The sequence below is a fragment of the Barbus barbus genome (genome assembly GCF_936440315.1).
Source record: "Barbus barbus genome assembly, chromosome: 14".
Classification (NCBI taxonomy): domain Eukaryota; kingdom Metazoa; phylum Chordata; class Actinopteri; order Cypriniformes; family Cyprinidae; genus Barbus; species Barbus barbus.
Genome location: NC_136742.1, coordinates 18,304,602 through 18,320,272, shown reverse-complemented (window position 1 = coordinate 18,320,272; position 15,671 = coordinate 18,304,602). Strand labels below are relative to the sequence as shown.

The 15,671-nt window shown below is 36.9% G+C and overlaps 1 protein-coding gene across 1 annotated transcript in view; it reads right to left on the bottom strand.

Annotated features, from left to right (window-relative positions):
* Positions 1-3,884: 3,884 nt before the first annotated feature.
* Positions 3,885-15,671, bottom strand: part of LOC306880360 (kinesin-like protein KIF26A) — a gene marked incomplete at its 5' end in the record, with an annotated part of 59,733 nt that continues 47,946 nt past the window's right edge. Inside the window, 3 exons of the mRNA XM_079433856.1 lie at positions 3,885-5,518; positions 7,527-7,677; positions 13,773-13,963. Of these exons, the coding sequence (XP_079289982.1) occupies positions 5,337-5,518; positions 7,527-7,677; positions 13,773-13,963 (524 nt within the window). The 3' untranslated portion in view covers positions 3,885-5,336. The remainder of the gene's footprint in view (positions 5,519-7,526; positions 7,678-13,772; positions 13,964-15,671) is intronic.

Genomic DNA, 15,671 nt, shown 5'->3' with positions numbered 1-15,671 from the left:
CCAGTGGTGTACTGTGGTTCATTATGCACAGGTACGCTCATCAGAGCTGGTGCACGTGCAAATGAAAGCATTCACATTACATCTTGATTCTAACAAAGATCTTAGTGAGGCTGAAAAGCAGCTCCGGTGCCCAAATAGAACATATTTGCTGCTTCTTATTTACTTAAATACCATTCAATTACTTAAATAATAATCAAAGAAATCTTAGGAGTGGTTCAATTTATATTTATTTACTAAAGGAAAACTAAATGAAGAAATTCAGTAAATTTATTCTTAAAGCAGGGACTACCAAACATACAGCAGGGGGTATTTAAGCAGATCTCAGAGGAGAGTAGAAAATATTTCGATTTCTTAAGCATATTAAACAGAAAAAAAAAGATTAAAATAAGTCAGTATTTTTTTCTGAACTTTCTATTCATCAAAGAATACTGTGTCACAGTTTCCACAGGTATGTGGAACCTATCACAGGTTTGTGGAACATCAATAATAAGAAATGTTTGAGCAGCAAATCAGCATATTACAATGATTTCTGAAGGATCATGTGACACTGAAGACTGGACAAATAGCTGCTGAAAATGTATTTTTGTCAGAGTAATAAATTACTTTTTAAAATATATTAAAACAGAAAAGCGTAATTTATTATTTCATATTTATTTACAATTGTAATACGATTTCACAATATTACTGTTCTACTGTATTTTGCATAGAAATGCTGCCTTTGTGAGTGTAAGAGACTTCTTACAAAACATATTTAAACGGTAACATATATATTGGACTGACAACATTAATAAACATCACTCTAAAAGCTCACTCCAAAAGTTGATTGCCAGTAGGACTACTGAAGGGTAAGGGTATGCAAGATGATAAAGCCTAGGAAAAATTGTCTTAAAACATTGCTGGCATACTTGCCTGTTGCTTGTTTTTACATTAAGGCAGCACAAGCTTGTTGCTATTTGCAGAAAAATATGCTGATCTTGACCTGAATGAACTGTGCCATTAAAGCAGCTGACAGCTAATTGACACAAACAGTTTGGCAGAGGTCATATGACAAAGTTTAATTAAGATTAAGGGAATCTGCTCAAATACTCAGTTTGAGGATGGGAAAACAAAATAGATCGCTTCAGGCTATCTTCAGAGCAGAGGCTAATTTACTCTGAAATGAGTCAATAAACCCCATTTCATCTGAGCTAGAAAGGCACAACAAACAGTAAAAATGATATATAGTCTCCTCTCCCGGGATGGGAAAATATCTTTCAAACTGTAAAGGCATAAACAGCTTTCTATGATTTAAATGTGTGTTCTCAACCTTTCTGACTGTGGGATTTTTTGAGTGGTTGTTTGTACAATATTGTCCTGTTGCAAAATATAGCTGGCAGCCCAAAATGTCTGTTCTTTCACAAAGTGATGTACATGTACAAAGAAGGAAAATATCCTAGCCCAGTCTACACAGCAACTAAGAATGAATTTTAAAACTATTACCGCAGGCTAGGCAAGGCTATATTCGCAAATGGGAGCCACAGCAACCGTTGCCATGTATTTGATGCTGCCTCTGATGGGATTAATGCAATAGGCGTGACAGGCGGCACATTGGCTCCTCACAACAAGGAGCAATTAACCCCACTACTATTCTCCCTTACATTTCAATGTGCCAGTAAAAGAAAGATACATCACCCTGTCACTACTGTGTGCCAATCACAATGTATTCACCAATGCATACTCACAGTTTGGACCTGTCACTCCAGGAAATAAGCCTTGTTCATAGCAAATGACTTCCCATTGGTTCACTGCTTCAGCAAGGTGTCACAGCAACCTCAATCATCATAGAAGGCAATGTGTTGAGAACAAGCATTCTTGCATACCAAAAATAAATGCATGTACCCTTTTCATGAGCAGGAAATATAAGCAACATTAAAATGCAAAACTAAACACAAACCAACCATCAAACCAAACTCGAAAGCCAAAAAAACTAAAAAACAAACAAAAACAACAACAACAAAAAACCACACAAAAAAATCAAACCAAAGCAGCATAGAATAAAAAGCAAAGCAAAAACAAAACAAAACACAAAAAAATCAAACCAAAACAACAGAGAATAAAAATGCAAAACTACTAAACAACACAAAATAAAACAAAAAACAACGATTGTTTGCTTGAAAAAAAAGAAAAAGCCACAAACACAAAAGCCAAAATACAAAAAGCAAAGCAAAATAAAACAAAACACAAAAAATCTAATAAAAACAACAAAATAAAAAGCAAAGCAAACTGAAAACTAAACTAAACTAAAAACCAAAACAACAGCACAACACAATGATTGTTTGCTTAAAAAATCCATTAGAGCAGAAGTTGTCAGAAAAAAACAAGTTTGTTGTTAGGATATTAGTTATTCAATGCAATATAAACACTTATTTCACATACTGTATGTGCACACTGATATTTGGCTAATGCTTCAGCCTGCAGAAACATGGTTGGTGTGTTTTTTATCACCACTGTTATGCTCTTATTATAAGATTATTCATGCTTTCAATCATGAATTTCAAAGTATTTTTTCCATTTCTGGTAGCTTTCAATATAAATCCAAGTATAGCATTGTGTCAGAGGATGGAATTGAAATACCACGGACTCCACCTCAATTTTGTCCGTTTCTGTTGCACATATTCACAGGGTGACGGAGAACTCAATCATATTCAGAGCCTGCGGGTTGAACTGTCTGCTTTTGAACCTGCCCTCCCCCATCCATGTATGTAATGAACAGAGGAAGACAGATACAGAATGAGACGCATCAGAGGTTTTCACTGTAGGAGACCAACAATCGGGGGATGTGTAGAACTTTAGGAATGACTGATGATCAAATTCTGCAGGCTTTTCTGCGGGAAAAGATTCTGTGAGCTTCTAGTCAGCAAATTTAACAGGGTCACTTGGTGACTCTCAATGACACATTATGACATAAATGACTAGATGTCTTCAGAGAGACTGATTAAAACATCTCGATCCATTTCATGAGACCATCTGCTGAGGAGAACAGGAGAGAGCAGGTGGAATAACCCACCAATGGAATCACTCAAAGTGATTTTACCCTATTGGCCTTTACAACTCTCAGGTCTCTTCTGCGTCTTTAGACTCACAATGCCCTAGAGCCTAAATGAATCACAAAGCCAGTAAACCATTATTTATGGAGCTGAAAACCTAATGAAGATCAATCTGTGATATGATTAAATTCTCAAATTTGTTTTGGCTCCAGCCATCTGTGTAGGAGCATCTTTTCATCAGCCCTATTGTGACCAGTAAAAATTTAACAAGTCCAGAGTGGACGATTGCTTTAATGTCAAGTTGTCATTCCTTTACACAGTCTTTTCTCATGCACATTTGAAATCTTGTTCATATGATTGCTAATTTGTAATTACACTGACATATTACATTATACACAACTATTTACAAATTTAGGCTCTGTAAGATTTTTAAAAGTTTTTGAAAGAAGTCTCTTAAAACTAAAAATACAGTAAAATAAGTTACAAAACTTTTCTCTTTTATATATTTAAAATAGTTAAAAAAAAAGTTTATTCCTGTAACGCCAAAGGTGAATTTTCAGCAGCAATTACTCCAGTCTTCAGTGTCACATGATACTTCAGAAATGATTCTAATAAGCTTGATTTGGTGGACAAGCAACATTTCTTATTATAGATAAGAATATAAAAAACAGATAACGTTACTTTTTAAAGTGTTATCATTTGTTAGAAAGAATTATGGAATTCATTCGGTTGTGCTGTCTGCTTTGCAGATATTTATTTATGTACAAAATATTTTTGTCATTTGTACTCTGACCTTTAAAACAGAAGAAATCTTAATATTCTTTTATGTACAAAAATGAAATAGTCACACAAAGAATTATAAAGAGGAAACATTCTTTTTATTCATAATTTTATGTTAATGCAAACTTAGGAGTCTATACATGGTTTTTAAAAAGGATAAAAAACTGTACAATACAAAGCAGGAACACTGATAACATGTCATAGACATTGAAAAATTCTAAATGCTTGGCAAATCTGCTAAACTTAAATTATTAGTAGAAATCACAGACTAACATACAAAACAAAGTGGAAAAAATTGAATACATTTTACGAAGAACAAATCAAAAATATCATGCAGCAACTTGGAGAAAAAAGCCTGAGTCTTTTTTTCTCTGTTTAAATAAAGAATCATTCAACAACAAAAACAAAGAAAGAATTTTAAGATGTACAAAAATAGCCACATTTTCTACTTCAAACCCTTGCAAATCCCAATAATCTCTTCTATTTGTTTCTTTATGAGAAACCGCAGTCACACTTCTCTCCAGTGACACTTTAAGGATTAACATGACAAACAAAAATCATCAAACATTAGAGGCTGAAGATAAATCACGGGACACAGTGAGGAGAAGGTCCTGTGCTGTGATATTGTCAACAGATGATAGCAGTTTGTTTATCTGAACATATTCATTTTCAGTGTAGAAAGGCATAATCTTTTGAAGTTCAGGTAGATAGAGTGAATATGTTTACCACGTTAGAAGAAACCAGCTTAACGCTGGATGTTGCATGATCAGAGAAGAACACACATGTATACGTTACAGTGTGACGCATACAGCACACACTGAAATTCATAAGTACAATACAAACTCACTTCGGTTTGATGTCCTGAGAAGTGTTTGAGACAAGCTCTATTTTCTGATTTGCCACCAGTTGCACCAATCAGTTAAAGTAGTAGATCTGTATCAGAGAGCCAATCATTTTGCAGAGCGACTGTCCCTAAATGAGACAGATGACAGTGCCACTGCTTCAGCATCTTTATTCAATCGAGTGGCATCACATTTGTCAGGGGCAAGCACGGTTTTGCATTATGTTGAAGAAAAAATTTGAAGAGTTCTAATTGTGGTCATTTAGATATTAGAAAAGGCAATAGTATGGGGATTTTTTTCTTAACGTTTTATTGTATTTAATACTTAAAACTATATTTTACACACTTTAGCTCTTATAAATACACTATACACTGCATTGCAATGCAAAATACTTTGTTTTTCAAAGAAAGAGAAAGTTGGTCTCAATACTAGCACCAATCATAAAACAAAGATAGTTCTTGGGATTTGTTTTTTTTTTAGTTTAAGGCACTTCCTGGTAAAGTTTAACGAAGATCTCATGATCTCTTGCTCTTACTCTATTCAGTTTCTTTGTTTCTCAGCATTTCTGGGAGTTTCTAACCATGCTTATTCAATATCTTGTTGAAGGACAGTCTCAATCCCCCCCTCCAAAAACGTTCTTGCCATAACTTACATCTAGCTTGCAAACAACATCCTGCTTCGTTCTCTCCTAGACCTCCATCTCCTGTTGTCCACTCTGTCCTGGGATCGTGGGCACAGCGATATCAAAGCAGGTTTCCATCATCACACGAGACTTGCATAGGTTGACACAAAACTCCAGGTCTCCTGTGGCCTGAGCTAGAGCCTCCAGGTAGTTCTGCGACTCCTGGTCCAGATCAGGGTCCACATCAACTAATGGAAAAAAATGAAAAATGTCAAGAAAAGTATTGCTTTAGAACTTAGGGATGTCAATTTACCATTTATTTTTACATTTAAATTAATTTCTTTTTTAAAATGTTTTAAATAAATGACGGGCCATGGTACGCCAATTTAACATTCTAATTTTTTACAAAATTCTTTAAATAAATGTTCAACAATATGGACATAAAATTAATAATACTGTATACTGACTAAATTTACTTTTTGTAATGTTTATTCAGTGAGTTACTTGTCCACCACAATAACCTAATGTTTAAATGATCTTTATTTGGTGACATTTCTCAGTAAATAATTATTTGTGTGGTAAATTTGTTTTAATCTGAATAATTCATTTGAATACAGTCCTAATTAAAATGTGTGTAAATATAAAAGTCAAGCAATTTCTAAAATAAATACACACATAGAAGCCACATTATTGTACTACATAATAAAGATGTTAACATAGGTGCTGTGTAATGCATCCCTACTGACACACCTAGATTGATAGTTTTATCATTCAAGACATAAACAAAAATCTCTGCATGTGATGGTTGATTGGTGTGGGAGATGGGCTTGTAGAAACACCATCCTCATTTTACTAGGCTCTGAAGAGGGGCTGATTTATACAGCATGACAGCCCTAATCACAGCTTTACCCAAGACAGCAGTCACACATGAATGGTAAACATCACCTGGCCAGTGGGTAGGTAGTGATTGCAGAAGAGAAAAATAATACCTTATTAATTCAAGAACACACACGCATATTCACTCCCTCTCTCTATGCGCCTGCCATTTTCTCTACATTATTCCTTTACATCCTGAGATTTTTCTCCCACGTACTGTTTATAAAAATGTTTCTTCTAGCAAAGTGGAGACAGATACTTTGCAATATCAAGGTTGTTTTATTGGTGCTTTGTAATAGTTGTAATTCAAATACAGAATAAAACAGACATTCAGAATCAGCAGAGCTTTCTTTGCTGCTGGCAATATTCTTTTCCATTCTCAGTAGAGTAAACAGTACTAATAACATGATTCAGATCATTTTCTTCCAATTAATTTCTTGCCCTGTTTGATACTGAAGGTATTTACAAATGTATTTGAGAAAATCCTGAAATATAATAATAAAACGAGTCTAAGATACTGGTAGTGGTTATAAAGTCGGTGTCCAGAGTTAGTTCTTACAGTTTAAGCGTTGAAGGCAGCAACGGTGACATATAATCACAATTACACAAGCTCAACAAATCGTTTCCCTGTTTACATTTATGAAGAATATTCTAGAAAGCCAATGTCATCCATTATTGTAATATATTACAAGCATTTTCTTGTAAATCCTCAGGCACTAAGTTCAAACACTTAAATTAAAGTCATAAAGGGAGCCATTAGTCTACATCACATTACAGGGAAACTTAAAATTAAAAATTAATCATTCCTGGCCTTGATGCATGGTAGAGTGTCAAAGCAAAAATGCCAAAAGAAAGTCCTTTTGGCTAAAAGCTTGTGAAATGTGTAAGTTCAGTCAAACAAAAGTGTGAATAATATTTTTGTCTAATACTCAGAGATATTCAGTGTCACATATTAGAGGTTTTCAAATTGAGGTCAAAGGGACCACAAGGGGACCAGCAGAAAATTAGCATCAGTGAGGGAAGTTAACTTGTCGACTTAAGATTTTAAATATGCTTGACAAATTTTTAGCTTTTTAAAGTCAGAAATCATGAGATTAATCACATTTAGTTTGTTCTATTGACAGTCCTAGTTTTTAAACAATAAATAGATGGAAAAAATACACTGTATGAGCTTAATACAAAGTAATATTCCTCAGATAATTTTTTAATAATTGCTTTGGATTTACTGCAGTCAGATGGGTCATACAATAAAATATATGTTTGCCATAATACTTTAAAAAGGGTGTCTTTCATAATGGGAAGGTCATCATTTGATATTCATTAAAATTAAAAAAGTTTGAAAACCCCTGGCATTAGACAATAATACACTTGGGAACTTACATTCTCCCATCCATTTGCTGGAGTCCAGCATGAGACGAGTCTTGGCATCCTCTAGCTCCTTTTTCAGCTTCTCGTGCTTGGCTCTTAACTCCCTGATCTGCTGCTGCCTCTTCTCCAGCATCCTAAGGCGTGCGTTAAAGTACTGCAAACCCTGCAAGTGTGGAAAAGCAGTGTGAGTTGCTTACAGTCAACCACAAACCTCTTGCACCTATTCCAAGCACCTTATAGACTATGTGTGGCCGTCCTCAAGGCCGATGTAAAGTGCAGTGGCTTAAGCTGAATTGATTCAATGTTCGCTAACCTGTACAGAGGATTTAGGTCCTCAGCCCTTTGGTCAGATTAATTAGGGCCAAGCTGGAAATAAAATTAGCATCCAGGTTAAATGCTCGCTGGTCTTCTAGACGCACATTTGCTTAAGGGATTAAAAAGAAAGATCATGTTCAAGAGGAACCTGTTACTGAAAGGTTGAATTACAGTATAGATTATCCTCCACCTATCATGTGTATTGTGTCACTACCAGGTGACCATTAGAAAGTAAATTAAAATGCAAAATAACAATTTCTTTTCTGCAAATATCTCAGGTTTGTCAACTACAGATGAATAAAAACTCATTCGAGCTTTTATGCTATGCCCACTGCAAACAGAATTTAATTTCTCAAAACATCAACTTAGCAGTTATACAACTTCCTACTCAAATACATACAGATTCACATAAAACAAGAGGGTAAACAGCCTAATTCTTCATGAGCAAACTGCCAGACTCTAATATGCGAGCTGAGATCATTTTTTCTTAATTGAAAATAAATCAGAGCGTCATTCGACTGAGTTAATGTCTTTTCCTCTCGTCTTCTCCACCCAATTGCCTGTGTGATCAGGGTTAGAAACTCACAGAGAAATGGTTAATGACCCATTGACGTGCTGTGTGGAGTGGGCTATAAAGACCGATTGTGGAGCCACACCTCATTCATCACAGGCACCCCTGACCCCTCCCCAATGCTCTCGCTCCTTCTATCTCTCTCTCACCATCACTTCCTCTCTCTGGAAAGACCTTACCCTGCAAACATGCCCCTGCGGGGCCCATTCTGGCTTTTTGCGGGCACACTGGACTAGGCCCACACCAAACCTAAACAGGCCCAGTGCAGGCTTGCCCAGACGAGGCCTACAGCTTTGGGCTCACTGCAGGCTCTCTGTGAGCAGCCCACACTATGGGACTGGCCACATTAATCCAACGATGGCCCAGTGTGGGCCAGCCCGTTCGGGCCCAGAGCAACTTTTGTACCTTTGGGCCCATTCAGGTTTGATATAGGCAGCCCTGTAATGCAACTAGGAGAATACTAACATTGACTGGCCATTCTTTAGCCACTCAATTGAACTGGAATGGCTCAATTCAAAAGAGACCTTTCCAGAACCTATTGTTTCATATAGGCGAGGGATCCTCAAATCTGGCTCACGAGATTCACTTTCCTGCAGAATTTAGTTCTAACCTTAATCAAACACACCTGAGCATGCTAATCAATGTCATCATTAGAAAATCACAGTTGGGTGAGTTTGATCAAGTTGTAGCTTAACTCTGCTGGAAAGTGGGTTTCACAAGTCATATTTGAGGTGTAACAGACATGAGCCTGTTAACAAGAATTTTGTGGGCAGTTTTCTTCCTTACCACTAGGGGTGCTAGGGTGTTTTAGGTTTCCTTAAGTAAGTGAAGTGAAGTGACATACTGCCAAGTATGGTGACCCATACTCGGAATTCGTGCTCTGCATTTAACCCATCCAACGTGCACACACACAGCAGTGAACACACACATACCGTGAACATACACCCGGAGCAGTGGGCAGCCATTTATGCTGCGGCGCCCGGGGAGCAGTTGGGGGTTCGGTGCCTTGCTCAAGGGCACCTCAGTCGTGGTATTGAAGGTGGAGAGAGCGCTGGGCATTCACTCCCCCCACCTACAATCCCTGCCGGCCCGAGACTCGAACCCGCAACCTTTGGATTACGTGTCTGACTCTCTAACCATTAGGCCACGACTTCCCCTATATGAGTTAAGCTATATGAGTAGAGGGAGTTAGCAATAACAAGCAGCAGTAGCCACCCACACGAAAAAATACTATAGTAAACTGTAGTATTTATTATAGTAAACTGCAGTATATTATAGTATTCACTACACTTTGTTAACTTATACTACAGCATACTGTAGTATAAGTTACAATAGTAAGTTCAGTAAACTATAGCATTTACTATAGTAAATTGTAGTGTATTACAGTGTTTAAGTGAAAGTGACGTGACATACGGCCAAGTATGTCGGAATTTTATTTACTCGGAATTGGTGCTCTGCATTTATTCCCTCCAAAGTGAGCACACACGCACGCACACACGCACGGAGCAGTGGGCAGCCATTTATGCTGCGGCGCCCGGGGAGCAGTTGGGGGTTCGGTGCCTTAGGGCACCCCAGTCGTGGTATTGAGGGTGGTACATTCACTCCCCCCACCTACAATCCCTGCCGGCCTGAGACTCGAACCCGCAACCTTTGGATTACGAGTCCAAATCTCTAACCATTAGGCCACGACTTCCATTTTACTACAGTTTGTTAATTTATACTACAGCATACTCTAGTATTAACTATACTGAGTTCATAACTGTAGTAAAATTAAGTTTTTACTATAGTAAACTGTAGTAATACTGAAGTATACTGTAGTATTTCTACATTTTATTAATTTATACTATATCATAATGTAGTATTAACTACAGAGATAATCAATGAGTTACTATAGGATAATATGAAAATACAGTGTGTTCTGGTGCTAAGTAAATGGTGCTCTCTAGCACTCTACTTTTCGAAAACCGGTACATATCATTTGTATCGTCGTCTGACATTTTGTAAGCGCAAACAATAATGTAACTTTTATTTATTTATTTAGCTTTTTAACAATTATTTTAACTACAACAATAGGTTGTTTCTGATGACGTGATTCTGATGACGTGCAAAATGCAGCTGGAGGGAAGGAAGTAATTTTTTCTCCATAAGAATCAGTAGCAGAAACTCAAGATGCATGTGTTTTGCGTTGTTTATGAATGCTCAAATCGGTCAAACGGAGAAAACACAAGGAGATTTTATAGTGTACGAAAATGTGTGTTCATAAGGAAGAAAAACGCAGGAAAAAGTGGCTTGTAAACCTGCGTCTGCCGTTGGGAGGAGCAGATCAGATAATGCTCGTGTGTGCAAATTGTTAATATAAGTTATAATAATATAATAATAAAGACATATATAAATAGATACAAGGTGACCCAGTCCAAATTCACTCAATGCTAAACGCCACACGTAGACACAATGTAAATAAGATTATTTGTAGTTCAGAGAGCTTTATTAGGAACCGTGAGATTGCGATAAACTGCATTAGTGATTACACGGAAGCGCTATTTGCTCGTTTTCTAGGCTATAATCAAATCAGAATTTAAATAAAAGTTGTTTTACGTGCTGCTAACAGGACCCACGGCCAAAAATCGCTCCTGTTTATAACATAAGGATCACGTAACATTGTTTTTTTCTGTTTATACCTTTCTATTGTTATAGCACCTAAACCAGTACAGTACGGACTTCTACGGAGATCTCATCCGTTCTCTTTTTTTTTAGTCACTCCTGACACTTTGCTAACGTTAGCTATCTTGTCAGCAGATAAATGCAGTGAGTAACACGTTATAGAAATGTATACTGTAAACTTGAATGTTGAGTAGTGAAACAGTTAACTGCAGTAGTTTACAGAAGCTAACGGTTAAATTTTTTTATCACTTATGCTTGTCTAATGTTAATTCCAAGATGTACTGGTGTATTAAACAATAATAGTATTATTTATAAATACTGTGCATTAAATTAAATAATTGTTTTTCTACTTTTGTCTTTAGGAAAGCCATCATCTGTGATGTAAGACACCTAAGACAGTGAGTGCTACAGGGAGACAGAAAGGACAGCTGGTTGTCCTGCAATGCCAAACCACATGTGATCAAATGAACACCCAGATGTGTTTGAGAACTTGATGAAATGCAATGTAGTACTCAAAGCTGCTCATGGTCAGCCTGTCCATTTATTTATACGTAAATTATTTTCAAGAAAATGCTCTGTGACCCTGTCGTACCAACTAGGCGTCTTTTCCAGTGACTTGACCAGTGTCCTCTCAATGGCCAGCAGAGCTAGGCTACTTAAACGGCCTTGGCCCATTGTGTTACGGGTGTAGGACTTGAGCCGCTTTAAACCGGAGAAGCTTCTTTCTACACCTGCAGATGTAGCTCCAATTGTTGCCATTAATGAGAACAGTTTGTAAAGCTGAGGCATTGCACTGTCCAACTCCATGTCTTTAACCCTCTGGGGTCTGAGGGTGTTTTGAGGTCCTGGAGAAGTTTTGACATGCCCTGACATTTGTGCTTTTTTCAGTTGCTTATAAATATACAAATGGCTAAAGTGTAATAACACTGTAAACAGCAAAAACAGGGCTACAATAATATGTTAGCAGCACTTATGTAATTGATTTTGTTTTTGAGAAAGCAACGTTTATGCGTGGTTAGTGAAAAACTAACATTTTGAAGTCACTGAAATAAGGCCATAAAAAAAAAACATACAGAACATTTGTTCACAAGACTTCTGAGAACTGGATCTTGTAGCCTAGAATTTTTGCTTCAAATTAATGTGAAAATCATCTTGTTTATTTGCTCACAGAAAACAATATATTGATTTAAATTTTCTAAGACACTTTTTGAGCATAATGAGCTTCATAATGAGCCATTTAGTCAAGTATGTGACTGAGAGGGAAGAGTTACAAGAAGGAATATGAGGACAAAATAAATTTAAATAATTTTTTTGTTTGTAGTTTATTAAGTATATATTTAGCATCATTACTCCAGTCACATGATCCTTCAGAAATCATTCTGATTTGCTGCTAAAAAAAACAAAACAAAAAAACATTTATTATTATTATTATGTAGTATGGTTAAAAACACTATAGTATTTACTATAGAATTTTTTTTACTACATTTTCTATGGTAAATTTACTATAAACATCTATAGCACCCCCCACCCCCCCGCCACACTTTACTATAGTACCTTTACTATAGTATGGTTCAAAAACACTATAGTATTTACTATAGAAATGTTACCACATTTTCCATAGTAAATTTACTATAGTATTTTTTCACATGGGCAGCATGGCTCACCTGCTAAGCATATTGTGCTGTGTCCTGGTTCAGAAATGTGTCATTTCAAGCCCAGTCTAAAGTAAGGAGTTGATGTTTTTACTTGTATGCATGGCCTTTACATTGCTTTGTTTGCTTTCTTTTGTTGTTGTTTTTTTTTTTGTACTTTTGTGCATTTACATTTTTGGCTGTATGTAGCTGTATTAACCTGAATTGAATGTTTTCTATTTTGTATTTAATAAATTTATTTGAAATCCCTTTGATTAGACATTAGTTATGTGGTGACTGCATCCATTTCAGATTTATAAGAACTGTTTTCCCCAAAGACTTAAGCTATAGTAGCTGGAAAGTATTGATAGTGAAACAGATGTATTGTTGTAGATCAGGGGTGCCCAGTCTGAACTCTGCAGGACCCCTGTTGTAGATTAATAGTGCGGGCCCTGTGTGGGCCTAGTGAGGGCTTCCTGGGGGCTAAGTGATGGCTGCCCGTGCAGGGCCAGCGCTAAGGGGCCAATGTTTTGCCAATGAGAAAATTCTCAGGGGCCCTGCACTGGCAGCCCGCTGGGGACCCTTAGGTTTGTAGGGTAGCTAAGCTCACTTCTTTCTTTCTGCACGTCACAGGATGTGAGAGAAACATCAGAATCTCATGCTACAGTATGATGCTGTTAGGTTTAGCATAAATTAAAAACTGATGTTACTCCATGCTGGGTCTGTGCCACATGCTGAACACTAAAGTAAAAAGGATTGAAAATTGTGGGATTGTATTACGAAGAATAAAAATAAACAAAATAAAGTCACATATAGTGGAAATACCTTTACTCCACTTCTACTAGCCTGTTAGCCTCATGCTAACACTTTTTTTTTTAAACCAAATACCAATTTTTAAAAAATTTTTTTACCTTTTTTATTTATTTTAACCATAGATTTAGCCTTTCTTGGCAAATAAACTACTTAAACACTACTTGAACTTTTGATATACACTTCGTAAATGAACCAGAATGAGACTGAATTCAGCGATTAGCATAAAAACAGCATATAATGCACTTGTCAGACATACTGTCTTCTTACCTCTGTCAACCCTTCTTTGCGTCTCTGAAGGCGTTCCACGTCATCAATTTCGTACACTTTGATCTCAAAGGGCTCCTTCATAGCACACCCCAGTGGAGGTAGATCGACCCACTGGCCTGCTGCACCAACCTTCCTGCCCAGAGAAGAGGTGTCTGGCAGAGGAGCAGGAATCAGACGGCGTCGCTGCAGGCCTGGAAGGGTCACACAGGGTAATGCTCTTCATGTGGGCCGGAGATGAACAGCAGAGTTTGTTGGCATGCTTTTAAATGTGTATGAGGCTTGCAAGAGGTTACAGGATTTAAAGCAAAAAAAATATTTTGGGGTAAATGCAGATTACACAATAGAGTGAGTGCAAATTAAACACCAGATATGCCTAATAACCTTGGGTTCATAAATTTAAATGGACTAAATAGACTGACTGGCTAGACGGGATGCTGTACGTAAGGAATAATTGACGACGGGCCGTTGAATTATTAGAAAAATAATGCACACCCGAGGTGGTGATGCGGCCACGATGCTAAGCGGAGTGGTTGTTGCGTTATTTTTCTATGAGTGCCCAAAAAAGTAATCTTTGTGTATTGGTGTCAGATCTGACAAACAAAGCACTCAATATCACCAACCCTGAAAACCCTGGAAGAATCAAAGAAATTATGAATGAAGAGAAGGAGACATACATACAGCATTGGAAAGAACAACCAAAGACTAAAGTCGTCTCCAATGTTATCTGAAACTCAACAGAGAGTACAGTCTGGCTGACTATCTGGTCTCAGTCAGGAATATAACTCACAGACATTTACTGACGAAGTACAGACTGAGTGACCACCAGCTGTCCATAGAAAGAGGACAACATAAAAAGACGTGGTTACCTAAAGAAGAGCGAATCTGTAACGAATGTAGATCTGGATCAGTTGAGACGGAGGAATACTTTCTCCTCCACTGTGACAAATACACGTCCTTAAGAGACGCACTGTACAGTCAAATACAGCAGATTATTCCTGAGTTCCAGTCACTCCATAAAAATGACAAATTAAGAATATTACTCGGTGAAGGACCTGCTTCCTCTTTGGTAGCACAACATATTTATAAATGCCACAAACTAAGAAGTAAAGAGTGAACACATCTGTTTAGTAGTACCATTAATGTTTATATAAATATATATATGGATGTATTTTACATTTATTTTGTTTTGTTTTGTTTATTTATGGATATATATTATATATATTTTAGTTTTTATTCTGCTATGTACAATGCTTTGGCAATATGTATCTAAGTATGGCATGCCAATAAAGCAATGTGAATTGAATTGAATTGAGAGAAATAAATGTTACCACTCTGTGTGTCTCTCAATAGTGTTCGGCGGCAATGTCTCTCGTTATAGTGAAACTTTAAGTTCATTTTCTTCATGAACAACGCCGTTGTTGTTCCCTCGCTTGTGAGAAGTCATGTAGTTTTTAAGTTGTTCAACTATGTTATAACATTAACTATGATAAAATCGTCAGAGTAGTGCTAACAACATTAGCACTCATGTTAACGTGTGTGCAAACTGTATGTGCGTCTGTGAGGGAGAGAGAGCGGGAGAGCAAGAGTATGTGTTTTCCATACATAATAAAACGTAATTTTGTGGCAAAAACATGGACATGATCTGTCATTTTATCCTTTTGTTTACTATATTTTTATTTGTTTGGCCAGTGTTCTTGTGGGTTTTCGTTCTTTTGCTGTAAGGACCTTTGAAATAACTCAAATAATTTGGCGAATTGATATGGTCATGTAATGCGGTCAAGACCTGCCTGGAACTACGTTCGCCGTGCGTATCCCTGAAAATAATTGCACACCTTAGAACGTTCGTCAGCCAATCGGATTCAAGCATTCAACAGTCGCGTAGTATAATAATATTTATTG